This window comes from Arvicola amphibius, chromosome 3 (genome assembly GCF_903992535.2).
Source record: "Arvicola amphibius chromosome 3, mArvAmp1.2, whole genome shotgun sequence".
Classification (NCBI taxonomy): domain Eukaryota; kingdom Metazoa; phylum Chordata; class Mammalia; order Rodentia; family Cricetidae; genus Arvicola; species Arvicola amphibius.
In genome coordinates, this window is record NC_052049.1 from 36,133,057 (window position 1) to 36,150,466 (window position 17,410).

General features: G+C 40.7%; 1 protein-coding gene across 2 annotated transcripts in view; it reads right to left on the reverse strand.

Moving 5' to 3' along the window:
• Il6st (interleukin 6 cytokine family signal transducer) overlaps positions 1–17,132 on the reverse strand; it is a 42,915-nt gene extending 25,783 nt beyond the window's left edge. Inside the window, exons 1-3 of one of the 2 annotated variants that reach the window (XM_038321260.1) lie at positions 16,988–17,132; positions 8,827–8,913; positions 5,697–5,775 (exon numbers count right to left, since the gene is read on the reverse strand). In XM_038321260.1, coding sequence (XP_038177188.1) covers positions 5,697–5,760 — 64 coding nt within the window. In that variant the 5' untranslated portion in view covers positions 5,761–5,775; positions 8,827–8,913; positions 16,988–17,132. Of the gene's footprint in view, positions 1–5,696; positions 5,776–8,399; positions 8,473–8,826; positions 8,914–16,987 lie in introns of those variants that run through there. The other variant, XM_038321261.1, reaches the window with a different exon arrangement.
• Between the last annotated feature and the right edge of the window lie 278 nt (positions 17,133–17,410).

Below are 17,410 nucleotides of genomic sequence, written 5' to 3' on the forward strand. Positions count from 1 at the left end.
CCAACCCCTGATTCAGAAAGCCTAAACTAAACTCCAGAAAGCAGGTGGTCATTCTCCCTCTCCAGCCCTGGATGCCGGTGGAGGTGAGGCTGCAGGAACAGAGACAGACATAATGTCCATATATCAAAATTCAGACTGCAGATAAGAGAGCAACCCAAACCAGAAGGCCTAGAAAACATGGGCAAGTATTCATGTTTTTACAAGGTGTAGAGGACAGACTCTTCTGAGAAAACAACTGAACTAGTTTTAGCAATAAATGTGTTTTATCCATCAAAGCATGGAATAAAATTTTCTATTTAAAGAAAGAGGAAAAGAAGAAAATCAGATACAACCAAAAACTAAACCCAATTATACAGCTGAGCTGTCTTGCCCCGACTGCTGAGGGCAGTGGCAGACTATCTCATTTTGCCTGTTTTCAATATCCCAGATACACGTATCTTTGCAGTTGGAATTGTTTGGGGAACACACAGTATATGATCACTATTACAGTTACAGAGCTTATTTCCTGTATAGGTATAACTTAGTACCAGTGAGTAACCTTCCCCTCCCCTCATCTCCTAAGCTGCTCATAACTACCATTTTACACTCCACTTTTTATGAGATCAATGTGTTTAGATTTCACAGGTGAGATCCTGTGGTATTTGTCTTTCAGTGTCTGGTTTATTTCACTTAACATGTCTTCAGTTCAACTTATGTTGTCCCATTTTAAAGAAGGAATTGCATTCCATTATGAACATACACACTCATTTCCATGATCCACTTATGTATTTCTTGGCCATTGTAAATAGTGCTGCAATAAGAACACAGGTCTCATTTTGACATATGATTTAATTTCTTTTTTATTGTTTACCCAATAGTGAAAATGCAGGATCATGATTGTTAATTAGACAGGATTCAGACTTGCCTAGGAGATAAACTTCTAAGTCTATCCATGAGGGGGTTTTTAGATTAAGTTAACTGAGGGAGGAAGACACAATCTAAATGTAGGTGGTACCACGGCATAGACTAGAGTCCTGGAGTGAGTAAAAGGAGAGAGCAAGCTGCACACTAACATCCATGTTTCCCATGTGTGTGCATGATGTGCTGCACACTAACATTCATGTTTCCCAAGTGCATACATGATGTGCTGCACACTAACATTCATGTTTCCCAAATACGTGCATGATGTGATTCTGCTGTCACACTTCCCCAGCCTGGTGGGACTAGCCAGCCACTCAAGTCCTACGTTCCTCAAGTTGCTTCTCATGTATTTTGTCATAGCAATGAGAAAAGTAACTATTACAATTTGCTAGTGCAACTGCCTTTTCTTTAAGAGCCCTGTATTAGTTTTAAAAATATCTGTACTAAGCCGGGCGGTGGTGGCGCACGCCTTTAATCCCAGCACTCTGGAGGCAGAGGCAGGCGGATCTCTGTGAGTTCGAGGCCAGCCTGGTCTACAAGAGCTAGCTCCAGGACAGGCTCTAAAAAAGCTGCAGAGAGACCCTGTCTCGAAAAACCAAAAAAAGAAAAAAGAAAAAAAGAAAAAAAATATCTATACTAATATAAAATGCCATCAAAACTGAGTTTGGTTTCCTTTGTCTACTCTCCTGCCAGCATGACCTTAGGTTTTAGTGCTAATAGTCTAACAGGAAGCAGGTCATTCCTTACTATGACTGTGGTGGGCACTTCCTAATTAGTGCTGAGTTATGTTTTCATGGGATCATTAGCCATCTGCATGTCTTCTCTTGAGAAACGTCTACTTAGATCTACTACCCCTTTAAAAATTAATATTTTTATTATTTATATAAATATTTTATGTTTACATTTTTCTATTGAGTTGTCTGAATTCCTTACATAATTAAAATTAATCCGTTATTAGGATTGGAATATTCCCCTATTGGTGAATGTCTTTTATCTGGTTGATTTTCCTTGCTACACAGAAGCTAAAGTAACTTGTCTATTCTTGTTTATTCCTATGCTTTGGGATCCCAGTAGGAAACCCCTCAACCTGTTCCAGTATCCTGAAGCATTTCCCTACATTTTCTTCTAGTAATTTCATAGTTTCAGGTCTTATATTAAAGTCATTAATCCAGCTGGTTATGGTACACATGCCTTTAATCCCAACACTTGGGAGGCAGAGGAAGGCAGATCTCTTGTGAATACAAAGCTGACCTGGTCTACATAGTGAGTTCCAGGGTAGCCAGAGTTACACAATAAAACTGTGTCTCAAGACAGATGGGGGAGGGGGGGAGAGAAAGAAGCCTCTAATCTGTGGTGTTTTTTGTTTGTTTGTTTTTTGGTTTTTTTCGAGACAGGGTTTCTCTGCAGCTTTAGAGCCTGTCCTGGAGCTAGCTCTTGTAGACCAGGCTGGTCTTGAACTCACAGAGATCCCCCTGCCTCTGCCTCCCGAGTGCTGGGATTAAAGGCGTGCGCCACCACCACCTGGCTAATCTGTGTTTTGAGTTAATTTCTCAAATGCTGACAAAAGTAGAAAAACTAGATATTCAATTACCCCATATCTTGATCTGAAGAGACTGGACTTTAATATCTCAGCACCCCTGTCAAAGATTGGTGATTATACATAATGAATTTATTTCTATGCTCTCCAGCCTTTCCTGCTGCTGTTTTTATGTTCACACCATGCTGTTTTAATTACTATAGCTTTGTAAAGTATTTTGAAGTCAGTTAGTTTAATGTCTCTATTTTTGTTTATTTTGCTTGACTACTTTGGGTATTTGGATACTTTGTGGTTCCACATGAATTTTAGAATTTTTTTTTCTAATTCTGTAGACTGCTTTCAAAAATACAGAAATGTTAACAGTATAGATTCTTTTAATTCATGAACTTGGATTTGTCTTTCCATGTCTTTGTGTCTTTTTCAGAAATTATTTCATTAGGTTTTATTATTTATATTTTAGAGATTTTTTTAACTCTGACTAAGTTTACTTATATTTATTTTTGAACTACTGTAAATAATATTGCTTTTTCAGATACTTTACCATTAGCATATGGAAACACTACTGTTAGATGGAGGTTTCTGTCCCACAGTTGTTCAGTCCCAAAGAAACACACAGAGGCTTATATTAATTATTAACTGTTTGGCCTATTAGCTCAGGCTTATTATTAACTAGTTCTTGCAACTTAAATTAACCCCTAATTCTTGCCTGTTTTGCCATGTGGTTTGGTACCTTTTCTCAGTAAAGCATTCTCATCTTGCTTCCTCTGCATCTGGCTGGTGACTGATTCTCTACCTTTCCTCTTCCCAGAATTCTTGGTCCAGTCACCCCACCTATAGTTCCTGCCTGTCTACTTATCAGCATTTTATTAAACTAATATGAGTGACAAATCTTTACAGTGTAGAAGAGCATTGTCCCACAGCACTACTGACCTATATATGTTAACTTTTTTTTAATCCAGCAACTTTTTTGAATTCATTGATTAGCTCTGCTTTTTCATGGACTCTTTGGGGTTTCTGTTGTGGAATATTAATTGAAGATGTGTTACATTCATTTGTGCTGTGGAATATTTGTTTAATAATGCAAAGATGTGTTACATTCTTTCATATTGCATTTGTTTAACTCTGTGAAGCTGTGTTACTTTGCCTGCATAAAACACCTGATTGGTCTAATAAAGAGCTGAACGGCCAATAGCTAGGCAGGAGAGAGAAGTAGGTGGGACTGCCAGGGAGAGAGAATAAATAGAAGGAAAGAACAAGGAGCAAAGGAGCAAGAAAAGCAGGAGAGGAGGGTTTTAGGGGCCAGCCACCCAGTAAGACAGCCAGCCAAGGAGTAAGAAGTAAAGAAAGATATACAAAAATAGAAAAATATAAAAGTCCAGAGTCAAAACATAGACGGGATAATTTAAGAAAAGGTGTTTAGTAACAAGCCAAGCTAAGGCCAGACATTTATAAGTAAGAATAAGTCTCCTTGTGATTTATTTGGGAGCTGGGTAGTGGACCTCCAAAGAGTAAAGGGCAAGCAAAAAGTAAAAATAACCAACAACAGGTTTCCTGTATATAAGACCACGTCATCTACATGAGACGATCTGACATCACCTTTCCTAACCAGTATGTCTTTTATATTTCTTTCTTTTGCCTGATTGATTGCTCTGGTTAGGTCTTCAAATATCACATTTAATAGAGGTTGTTAGAAATAAGGGTAGTGAAAATAACCTCTGTCTTGTACCAGGATCTTAGAGAAAAAGCTTTCAGCTTCTCTCCATGAAACATGTTAGCTGTGGACTTGAGATATGTATGTGTGTGTAAACTTTTATTATGCTGAAATTTTCTTCCTATACTCAATTTATTATTTTAGGTTACGAAAGGTTTTACATGAAATTTATCAAATGCAGCTACTAAGGGGACCATACAGTTCCTGTCCTCCAATCTGTCAGTGCTGTCATTTGTATATGGTAAATAGTCCTTGCACCTCTGCAATTAAGGCATTTAATCAGAGTAATAATGTGCTGTTGGATTGCATTCAAGATTTTCTGCATCTATGTTCATCAGTATACTGGTGTATAGCTTGTATATTTGTGTGTTGCCTGGTTTTAGTATCAGACAATGTTGGTATGGTAAGCATTTTCAAAGTAATGATATAGGGCCCAGAATGGCCTTGAACTTGAAGTCCTCCTGCCTCAGTATTCTGAGTGCTAAGACTACAGATACACGTCAGCATGCTTAGCTCACACTCACTACTTCTTATGCTTACGCCTCTACCTCCTACCCACTTATCCAGGTCAGATGCCTTGTAGTCGTCTTCCCCATCTCTGTAGTTTCAGCAACTGAGTTTAAGGCTGCCCCCCCCACCCCCCGCCAAGGCTTGCTAGTGGATTTCTGGGCTGTTACCCATCCTATCTGGGCTTCAGTGTAAGGTAATACTTTCTCTCACTGGGAACTGTTCAAAGGGAAGCTGAACTGCGCAGTATGAAGACAGCTGACCTAAAGCGGTGCTCTGCAAACTATCTGCAACAGAGGTCAGGGGTTTTCTTTCAACGCGCACAGATTTGTATTTCTGTTTGCTGACTCCACTTGGTTGTCATAGCTATGTCAAGCTGTTTTCTAGGGGCTGGAGAGATGGCTCAATGGTTAAGAACACGTGCTGATCTTACAGAGGACTGGAGTTCACTTCCCAGCACCCACACAACGACTCATAATCTATAACTCCAGTCCCAGGGGATCTGACATTCCTATTTGGTTTCCCCAGCACCAGGAATATGTGTGGTGCATGACAAGACATAAATGCAGGCAAAAGACCCACACAGGTAAAATTTTCTTAAAGTTTTCTAAATCTATAATCTTAATTTCTTCGTTCATCTGATCTCAGGTGGCCATCAGGTAGTATCACCTGTGCTGCTCCTAGCACTTCCTTATTCTGGCAGCAACCACACTGCTTGATGACTTCTGGGTAACCGAGGAGAAGAGAAGTGCTAAGAATTAACAGATTTTTCTCTTATTCCTTTATTTAAAAACATTTTTGCATGCCCCCAACCTTACCATTATTGAAACATAGCTAATGAGTTTCATTCAGTATTTATGACTCAAATAAATGATATAAAACATATTATCAGGCATAACTGTACTAGTGACATTTCTCCCAACAATGGCCCTAGAAAGAATATATAAGGACAATTATTTAATCATTAAACATGAGCCTAATTATATGGTATATAAAATATAAAGTCGAATTTGTAGAGTTGGGACATTTCATGAGCCTTACCTATAGATTCAGTGGTGAGGAAAAGAAACAAAGCTTGTGCTAGCCAAATCCTCAGTGCTGGCATCTTGCATCGATGTTCCTGTAAAAGACACACTGTGAAATTTAAAAACCCGTTCTCCTATACACAAGCTAAACAAAGGCTTATTTCTACTGTGCAGTTATTTTCCGAAAGGTGGTAGAATGTCTATGTGAACGCAGAAAGGGAATATTTTTCCATTCACTAAAGTTATGGCTTCACAAAACCGCTTGCTGACATCAATAGTTAAGGTGTGAAATCATACATACAAGTGCATGCATGATGTGCATGATGTGAGGTGGGACTTCAGAAATGTCTGAATGGCAAGGTCCCCCTAAAGAACCTCAGAAGGCCCAGACAAATGGGAAACTCAGCTCAGTGTGACTACAACAGTCTGAGGCAGGAGGATGATGCCTACAAAGTACTTAACGATTATAACACCTCATAGAAAAACAAGCATGTTTTTTGAGTAGACACTTTATAGAAAAATAAACACATGTAACTAAAATGTGAAAAGACATTTTAAACTACTCACAAAGAGATGCAAGTTAAAAAAGGGATAGGAACGAAAAATGATGCAAACACTCTGGAAAACAGTGGGGCGGGCAAGGCTTTAGCATGTTAAAGAACACCCTCTAAGGCCTGGCATTACACACCTAACAACGTTATCTAAGGAAAATAAGAACAACATATGTCCACACAAAGACATACTCAAATGTTTATAGAAAATTTATTCAGAAAAATCTCAAACAGAAAACAACCCAATTGTCTATTGATTGGTGAATGGATAAAGAAAATCAGCTCAGGGTATATCTACAAAACAGAATAAATAGTACACAGCAATAAATGGGAACAAACTAATGATACATCAAGCACAAGGAAAACCCTCCACAGAAGGGTGGAGTGAAAGGCACCAACCACAACAGGTTGCATGAGCAAACTAAGGAGACGCATAGCAGATCAGGGATCCCTAAGCTGAAGTAGAGGGGAGAAGGACGGAGTCTTTTGCGATGATTCAGGAACTTGATTTGATTTTGGTGGTGACTTTACCAAGACTATAAGTATTTGTGAAGCTTCACTGAATTGTGCCAACATGGCAAAGGCTCTGATCTGAGCCTACTCTACTTGGAAACTGATAATTAGCTTGCTGTAGTCTCATGAACACCTGCAAAACACTGTAAGACCTTGAGTTAGGAACAAAAGACAAAATTCTTAGCAGCAGCAACGAAGTTTCTTTTGCTAACTACTAGCTCATTCTGCAGAGTTCTGTAAAGTCAGGTGACACCTGCAGACAGCAATTGTCTTACAAGACAAAAGATCTGGCTTAGGAAACCACAGGGTGAAGTGAGTAGGAGACAGTCTGGCCTTTTACTCTAGAGGGGCCATTACAGCTATCTTTTCAACTGCAAGCAAGCCTTCCTAAGAGAAACAGTATTTCAACATCCTTGAAATGATAGCAAGGGTGGGGCAGTCAGGGCTTTTGTAACTAAGACATACAGTATGCAAAAACAATGACCCACTCTTTTTAGTGTTTACACATTGAATCTTAATTATAACCAAATAACACTATACAGACAAGGTCTACATACATCGAAAGAAACACGTGCTAATGTCTTCCAAAGGGTATACATATAGAAATGGTTCATGGATGCCCAAGGCAGGTGCAGCTCCACAGAGCAGGTTCTCAGTATACACGGGGCATAGGTTCGACCCCCAGCAGTAAGAAAAACCAAAACACATCCAAAAGCTGCTAAGAAGCAGCCAGACAAACTGGCCGAGTCAAGTAACCAAGCCATAGCAATCAGTAAGAATGTACAAATCTGCACAGCCTGGTGAACTCTCGCAGGCACTACAGAACTAGAGGGGGTGGGCTTGACACTGCGCAGTGCCATGAGGAAATGGAAAAGCTTTCACTGTGGTGACTAGAAGTATTACTTCCTAATTTTAAAACTCTCACTGAGATGTGAGGAAACAACGTCTATTAAAGTGCCTGACATCAAAGTACAGATGGGTTCTGTGTTGTATCCTGTACAACCAACTTCGCTTGTGGCTTATTTTGTTTTAAAATGGACAGTATTCTGCTGAATTTTTCTTTTGATTCTGTTGAGAGTAAACATTCAAATTAGAGGTGGATTACATGTTCCTCTTACTCCATAGTTCTTGCAGAATATGCCCATATTGCAAAAATACTGCATACAATGACTTCCTTGAATTTGTAAAGGCTTTCTAGGAAGCTTTTACAAAGCGAAAACATGACTAGTAACTGCAGATGCAAGAAAGGTTCATTTCAGAACCGAGTGGCTCTTCTACACTGGTGATTCTTGGACTCTGGCGAGCCGACGGGGGTGTGCTAAAAGGTGTGTCAGCAGTGACTTCCTCGAGTAATGCTCGGCACAGATTATGGATGGTTTGCTTGAGAACTCAGAACAAATACGCAGTAACTGCTTCGCTACTTATTCTTTCATTCCATGGATTTCTCAAGTGGGAAAAAAGCAGTGTGATTATAACTGATGAATATTTAATAACTGCCACTTTAAGTATTTTTGCCTACACTCTGACTTTTATATTTATTTCCATTTTTAAAAAGCTAATAAGGGCAGGACGAAGACTGAGTAAGGACTGCATTCACTAAGCAGGATACCAGTATCAGCGGTTACTATGACAGTGGAACAGCCAGGACTACAGACCTTAGATGAAGTCCAGCTGGGTTCCCTGGTGAGTTGGGGGAGAGATCAGGTGATCTTTACAGAACGTGTTACTCAGGCTCCGTCTGCAAAATACTAGCCATAACTACATTAAATTGAGCTAAATTATTTTAATCTCACCCACCCTTCACGCCTTTCCTGTCTATGCTAATAGACACTGCACTGTTCTGTGCACAGAATGCTATCATACTAGTCATTTTTCCTTTTTTTTTTTTTTCCCTAAGGTTTTTCAAGACATGGTTTCTTTGCAGCTTTGGAGCCTGTCCTGGAACTGGACTGGCCTTGAACTCCTCACAGAGATCCACCTGCCTCTGCCTGGAGTGCAGGGATTAAAGGCCTGCACCACCACTGCCCAGCTATTTATTGGACTTTTACAAAAGAAAAGCAAAAATTCAGACAAACTACTTACCCAACTCACAGAATTAGCAAATGAAAAGGCATGGGTCTGAAGCAAGTCCTCTGCCTCCAAACGTCCTGCTCCTTCTTCCGGGTCTCCCTGTGAAGACAGCCTTGTTCAGAAAGCTGACTCTGGCAAGCACTGTACTAAGACCTTTGAGAACTTCTATTGTTCATAGTCAGCCTTACTCCTTCTCTAACTCCCGGATCCATCTGCATATGTGTTCTTTAAAGCCTTCACCGGTATCATGTTTTCGAGTAGCACACGTGAGAGAACTTCTGAATAATCCCACAAACACTTGGGTGAGAATATTCAACAACTCAGTGGTTATTAGTATGTCTTTTTCCCCCTTCAAGAAAAGGTTTTGCTATGTTGTCCTGTTGGCCATTAACTACTAGAGTTCAAGTAATCTTCCTGCTTCAAGCCTCTGGGACCACTAGGGCCCAGTTATGTCAAATAGTGGTTCTCAATCTGTGGGCTGTGACCTCTTAGGGGCAAATGACCCTTTCATGGGGGTCACCTAAGACCATAACAAAACAAAGATATTTATATTATGGTTCATAACAGTAGCAAAATTACAGTTATAAAGTAGCAATGAAAATAATTTTATGGTTGGAGGTCACCATAACATTAACTGTATTAAAGGCTTACAGTGTTAGGAAGGTTGAGAACCACTGGTTTAATACATAGTCGCAACTATTAAAGTCACCTACATCTAACTCAATGCCCTTGATGTCTTGTAATGTCACAAGAACATTTTGTTGAGGGTAATACTAGCTGGTTCTTAGCCTTAGAAGGATGACACCTTTCGTCTTCTACCTGCACCGAGTTAAAACTGCTGACTCCTCAACTGTCCAGCCATGCGTGGTACTAGGTTAAATTGAGCAGTGCTATTTTTTAAAATAACTTAAAACTTAGGCAAAGAATTGAATCTTGTATTGCTGCTTTCTACATGTTACATCTTTGATATGACACAATAACAAAGAATTAAACTTTTTACATTTTTAAATTTTCAAATGAAAAATGGTTATATGTGCGGGTGGGGGGTGAGGGCATGTGAAGTCTCTATAATTTTACCAAGAAAAATAGCTAGTGAAAATGTTGTTGGATAGTTTCATAAAATTCTACACCTACAAGTTTCTGTTCTGTAAGTAAGCATGTACTTCTTACTTTATAAGGTCGGGCTCACACACGTGATGAGTGCTCTGACACTAGAGTGGACCTCTATGCACAGGGCACAGGTTAAGTCTGCAGCCTTTGCTCTCCCACAGAGCTCTTTCTCAGCCTCTCCGAACTGCTCCCATGCCCTGCTCTCCTGGTGTTTGTTTTCTCCGTCATAATATCTGAGACATCTGAAACAGACTGGCAAATATTTTATGTATTGAACCAGATAAATGTTTAGACTTGCTTTACAGAAAGACTGCAAGTCAGATTTGGTCTGTAGGCCATTGTTTGTCAAGCCCTACTCTAGATTGCCACATAATTTTCTTATTTAGCTCACTGTTTGTTCAAGGTTGAACTGTGTCCCCTACAAAAGATGGACTCAAGTCTTAACTCCTAGAACCTCAAATATGACCCTCTTTGGAAACAGGACCATTGCTGATGTGATTAGCAACAAAGCCCTAGAATTTGAAACATTAGGAAAATATTTTTTATAAGAGAGACACAGAAAAATGCTATATGACAGACGGCAGAGACTGGAGTGACACAGCTACAAGCTAAAATAATACTGGAGGCCAGGAGGAGCCGAAGCAGGCTTTCCAGTCTCAGGACTTCTGGCTTCTGAAGAAAATAACATACTCTAATTTTATTTGTTTATCATCCTGTAAATTCACTTATTTGTTTGGTTAGTTGCTTTTTCCAGACATGCTTTCTCTATGTAGCGCTGGCTATACTGGACTCCCTCTGAGGAGATTCACCTGCCTCTGCTTCCTGAGTGCTAGGACTAAAGGCGTGCACCACCACTGCCCAGCATCATTTCTATAATTTTGAACTACCTGATTTATGACACTTTGTTACATTAGTCCTAAGAAATGAACACAATGTGTGTTACCCAAATCGCTTATAAGCAAAGGAGGCAGTTTTCTGTGTTTGTGCCATATCTCTAGAATTCAGAACCACCTTAGCATATTATATGCTTATTAAAGAAACATTTGAATGAGTATATAACATATAATGCTGCGACTTTTTCTTTGTTTGGGTTTTTGTTGTTGTTTTCTTTTTCTTGAGACATGGTTTTTCTCTGTAACAGTCCCGACTGTTCTGGAACTTGCTCTGTGGACCAGGCTGGCCTCAAATTCACAGAGATCCACCTGTCTCCACCTCCCAAGTGCTGGGATCAAAAGCGTGCACCACCACCGCCCAGCTGAAATACTGCAACTTAACCAGTGCTGAGTCTGTGTGCGGACACATGCCATAGTTTTAAGAAATGAATACTAGGGTTAGAATGGCTGGGCCATGTGGCAGGTGTTATGTTTAGTTATAGAGCTTTCTGGATGGTTTGAACATTTAAATATTTGCTAACTTTTAATTAGACTTGCTTCATTATTATTAGGTTTGACAGTTTTGAATATATATTCTGGATATAAGGCCTTTGTTAGAAATTTGATTTGGACATAATTGTTCTGCAGTCTGTGGCCTGTCCTTTTACTAAAAACTTTTAAAAACCTTTTTTTTTGGTATGTGCATGCATTATGTTCTTGTAACACTTTATAACACAAACAACAACAACAAGACAAGAGGTTTGCCTTTTCCCACCTATCTGTTTATTCTTACGCACTTTTACCACTATTGTGATAGTTTCACCAGTTTTGAAATATGTGGCTGCTACAATGTCAAATGAAGATAAAATGCTAAGCTAGCAGGACTCCTAGATATTTAATATAGTGTTTGAATAAACAATTATTTTTTTAAAAAATACCACTCCTGCACATCAGTAATAACCAACTAAGAAATATAATAGATAAAATACTACTCATAAGAGCACCAAAAGCAACACTAGAATAGGAAAAATCTAGTCAGAACTATACAAGCATTTCACAATATAAAAATGTAACACGTTGACCCAATAGCAAAATAGTTTATTATAGAACCTTAAACATTAATTAAAATTTCACAATAAAATTAGAGACCAAGGGCCAATATCAGACAACAAAAAGAGGATTTGGTATACCATCATTCAGACATATAAAAAGAATAAAACATGCATGGGCACATAAGAACAGACAAGTCAACAGCATGAAATAAAAGAAGTTCAAGTGTATATAATCACTTTTAGGACTGAGATGTAGCTCAGTGGTTCACAGCACATCTTCATGTGTATGACTTTGTTTTGATCCCTTTGTTTGACCACAAAACAAACAAAAATTCCAGATAAATAATAAAAAATTTATAAGCTGGGCATGCACATACCTGTAAGTCTCAGCTGGGGGGCCGAGGAAGGTAAATCAATTAAGCCTAAGACTTGGAGGCTAGGCTGGGCAATATAGGGACAGCATACAAAACAAAATTTGATTTTACATATATATGTATATGCATGTGAAATATATAAGATATATACACATATATGTGTGTGGATGTATGTACATGTGTATGTATACACATATGTATATATTGTATATATCTTATATATATTGCCTCTCATGACATTATTCAAATATATACTTTAGAACAAGTCCTATGAGGAAAAGTACAAAAGGATATTTTTATTATACAAACATATTTCAAAGTTAATAAAAAATAAGCACAAAAGTCAGATTTTATAAACATATTGGAAAACACAAAACATTGATGACCTTTGAGAACAAATCTTTTACAAGTTATCTTGCCTATTTTAGTCAAATGAGAGTTTCATGAGTACTTTGATAAAGATCCATGTTCTCACCATCACTTAAGACCTAAAACTACAAACACAATTGATGACAAACAGTTCTCAACCACAGGAAGCTAAACGCTAACAGGTAAAATATGTGCAAAGTGATTTGGGAACAAAATATCCTATTCAGGGCTCGGGGCACCCAACTATAAAACAAGGTTACAGTTTTGAGAACAAGAAAACTGTGTAGGGTTGAAGACCACCAACGGGAAGGTCTACCAACAAGAACTGTGCTATCTGAAATAGAGCTCTGATGAAATCAGCTTGCACTAGGGGGTGCAATTGCAGGGGATGTAAGACAGGACCTCCACACAAGAAAGGACTGCACAGGAGACAGCACCCCACTATTTACAAGTAATACTTAACCCACCCTTCCTTAAAGCAAAGGATGAAAGTGGCTACTAAAGAGAATGTGAAATTTTGGAAGCAGGACATTCAACTTTTAACAGGACAGGTCACCTGCTTTACTGAAAGGCATTTATTTAAGTGCTTGTCCGGAGATCAGTCCAGGCGGCTTTAAAGCATCCGTCTAGTCTCAGCACACACTAACAGACACAGCGCTCTGATTCGGGATTGGAGAAACTCACAAAATCCCTCTAAACGAAAAAGTCCTGGCAGCCCTGTGACAGCACAAGTGCTTTTTAAATTCCTCAGAGCTTCTGGGTCAAAACGCAACCACAGTGCAGCTGGTTCTTTCCTTTCTCCACTCTTTTGTATTCTCCGCTAGCTTTTATCCCCTGGCCATGAATGGACTCAAAGGTAAAGTACTCAGGATCTACTTTTCTTTTAAAATATTTACTTTGAAGACATGTAACTTCAATTATTACCTTACCTTCAAAACAAATTTCAAGAATTCTGGCTTAAATCTTCAATTCTACTTATGTATCATCTTAGATATTCTGCATCTGATACAAATCAATTTAATAAATCTCCCCCTCAAAAGTACCTACAAATGTATATGCTCATGTACACATACAACATAATGGACCAACACACAGAAACCCCCCTACACACACCAATAAACAACTCTTCATTTTCGGTTGCCTAGGTCAGTAAAGTCTGTTGTTCTCTGATCTATCCTTTAACTTGACTTCTGTTACAGTCCTTACCCAGACTTCTTCCCCGGCCCTCGCACCTGCCTGTCTTTCTTGCTGACTGGACCAGACCACAGCACTTAACAATGGCTACCGCAGCTCCTCTACCACCACCTCCTCTCCCTCTGATCACAGCACTTATAAGATTTCTCGTCTATCAGAGAACTGGTTTCATCTATCTGCACTGTCCAAAGGATCTCCAATAGCCAGTTTTATTTAAAAACAACGGTAATAGAGGAGGCTGGGGTACAGTTCATAGTAGAGCACTTGCTACCAATGTGGAAAGGCCCTGGTTCAACTCCCAGCCCACTACATAAGACAGACCCTTTCCTTAGATGTCTCTCAAACGATTCTGCTATAATCCTAGAGAGAATTACAAGCAATCAGGCTTTTTACTCCAATTATGCTGAAATTATTCTTTTAGTTTTCCAACTGCAAAGTAAACATTTAAGCTCCTGAGACCAGGCCTCAGCAAAGTGGTCGAACTTTCACCGTTTCCATGGCCGCCACACCTAGATGGTAAGCTCCAGTGACAACAGACCTCTAGACTTCCTTAAAGCACCTTCTCGATGTGTGCCTGCCAGGCCTTACAGTTTGATTCCACAAGCCAGTGCCCTGCTGATTCCACCCTGTTTGATTGTTTATAACCCAAATGAACATCTCTGTGGGATTTCCCCCACAAGCACAAACATCTGTGCTCCCACTGCACTTTCAGAGTTCCCTAAAAGGAATCAAACTCGAGCACAGTAATTAAACAGCTTCATAAGCTGAGAATCTTGAAGCCCTTAGCGAACAACTGAAGGGAAGGTTAGTTTATGTATGTATGCACATGTGTAAGTGGTGCTGATGGAGAATATATGCATGCATGCAGTGCTGAGGACTGAACCAGGACGGGCACATGCTGAGCAAGTACTCTCCTACTGGGTACCTTCCCCACCCAATACTGAGCTTTAAAAGACCTGGTAGAGCCATTTTACCCTGTCACTCATGGACAATATGAAAAAGTAACACGTACTACAGTAAAGAGTTCAGCCTAAACTAAGGTTATCTAAGTATATATATAGAATCTGATGATAATGTCTGTGTTTGGGGGCTTGCTGTTGTGTACCAGAGGCTAATAAGACCTACTTCTATAAGGCTATGTTCAAACAGAGACTGACATACAAAACTGCACAAGTTACTGGTTATTAAAATGAATATACTGTAAGTAACAGCACATGGCAGTCCTTTACAAAGTTCTACAGTCTCCGTTCTATGTTTGGAACAGGATCTCTCTAGCTTCCCCTTTATCCAAACCTTATCCAGGTCTCAAGGCTGATCTCTAGGAAACACACTGGCTACTTCAATTCCAATCTTTACGTCACTCATTATTTACTTGAAACTCCTCTGTATCCAGGTAATTTTTCACACACCAGTTTGTCAATCCAATTTTGCAAACGCTCAAGAACCTAGATGCTATCTCAGGAATCTTTAATTCCACAGAAGGCTGAGTGCTTAGTAAAATAATCTCAACAGAAACCTCGCCTGTGATCAAACCACTCGGCAATCAAAGACAAGGAGAAAGCTGTGAAAATTTCCATGTTCCTTTTAGCAACATGTATCAGGGCCAGGTGATATGCGGCAAAATGAGGTCTGAAATCATGTCTAGGGAAAACCCCTTTCTGCTACTGCAGTGCTGTGGGCAACATTCAAATTATACTAATGAATTTTCTATAAGAAATCTGCCAGTAGGGCAGTTTGTGAACACAGGTTTGGAGTCATATAATTTTTGAGCCTGTTTCCACTTCTAAAAAGGAGATATTGCAACACCTATGTCACAGGTATATAATAATCAGCATCCATCCTAGTATTTAACTGAAATGTCACATCCTCTTAGGAAAAATATTTTTAGATGAAAACTGTTATAAATAAAACAGAAAATGTCCAGTTACATAACAATGCCGTATTAAATTAGCAGGTAGCGGTGTTTATGATATTCTAGATCACCTATGTCAATAATACAAATAAGAGTGAAAAATTCTACTATAAATTATATCCTTATCTGACATTTCCCCCTTGCAAATTTTTTCTTTCATCTGTGAGTAGAATCAAATGGGCATAGTTATTCCCTAAAAGAAACCTGTGGAAAACGCAATTGAATCTACAATCAGATTGATTCTCTTAATACAGTATTCCAGCTTAGAGTTCAAAAATAATTCAAAATGTTGAAATATGAACAGAAACTTAAGGCGATGGCGATCATTCCCTCTAATAATGAGTCAGTAATTTCAAATTAAGAGTTGTTCCAACGGGAAGCTGGCAGTCACACATGATCTAGAAGGGTTTGTTTACAGCACTGACCAGACCAAACAGCTTAATCTTGCAGAGGATTCACCCTGACATTCCAGTATCAACTGACGACTTTTGAAGCAGTACAGCTGCTGGAACGTCCAATAACTACACAAATTAAGCCCAAATGAGTTTCCTTTTGATGGAAAAACGACAAAAAGAGCAGTGGGCCAGGCCTTTGACAATGTCTTGTTTGGCGTTCTGAATTACAACGTCAATGTCGTTCATCAAGGAAAGAAGAGAGAGGCCCCTGCTACTTGGAAAAACAAAAAAGAACAAAAAAAGTTTGCCCTTAGGAGAGGAGGTGAAAATTTACAGACAGATGGGATTGCTCTCGGGCTGTAAGGCAAGTGGGATTTATTAGGAAGGGTGCGTAGAAGGGACGGGAGGGCGCGTTAATATTCATAATCACTGAACTTTCATCAACGCCAAAACGTTGCGATTTCTGGGTGAAAAGTTCACTTTGGGAAAGAGAAATCAAGAGCAAGGAGTGAAGTTAAATCTGGGGCGGGTGGCATTTCAGGGGACACAGAAGACTACACTTTTTGGAGCCCAGTCCATAGCTGGTTCAGGGGACAAGGCACGGGAACTGGGAGAACCCGGGACGCGGTCACCCAGGACGCGCGATCTCGAGGGAACTTTGGGGTGGGGGGCTCCGGAACTGTGCGTCAGGAACGCGGCTGGAGAAGACGGGTGACAACGCCAGGGAAGTGGGAGCCAGGCGTGGGGACGGAAGGAATGCGGGGATTCCCAAGCCGGCCTGACGGGCTCCGGGTGTGCGCGCCGCTCCAGCCCGGCCCCGCTGGGCCCCGGGTGCCAGGTGGCGGCCGCGCCAGGCAGCCCGCCCCCTCCCGCGCCGGGGCCCTGATCTCCTCACCTCAGACCGCGAGCCTCGCCGCTCCCGCGCGTCCCGCAGCCTCGCGGATCGGGGCCCACTCCGCCTGCCCCTCGGCTGAGCCGCAGCCCGGGGGCTCGAAACTCTGGCCTCCCGACCGCACACGCCGCCCTCCGCCCGCAGCCGACTTAGGCTCTCCTAGCCCCGCCCCTTAGGGGCCCGCCCCCCAGTGTCGGAGTCCTGGAGCTGATTGGCTCTGATCAGTCCCAAAGCGCGCGGCTATTGGTCCGGGGTCGCCGGAGACGAAGGGGCGGGACTGCGTGCAGCTGCGATTCCCGTAACGCGGCTCCCGGCATCCCGGATTCCCGTGGCTGAGCCGGGTCTTCTCTCCCGGACGAGGTCGAAGGCTTCCCAGCTGCCGCTCCTCCGCGGGTGGCCGGGCGGAAGGTTCCATTTTCCCGAGGG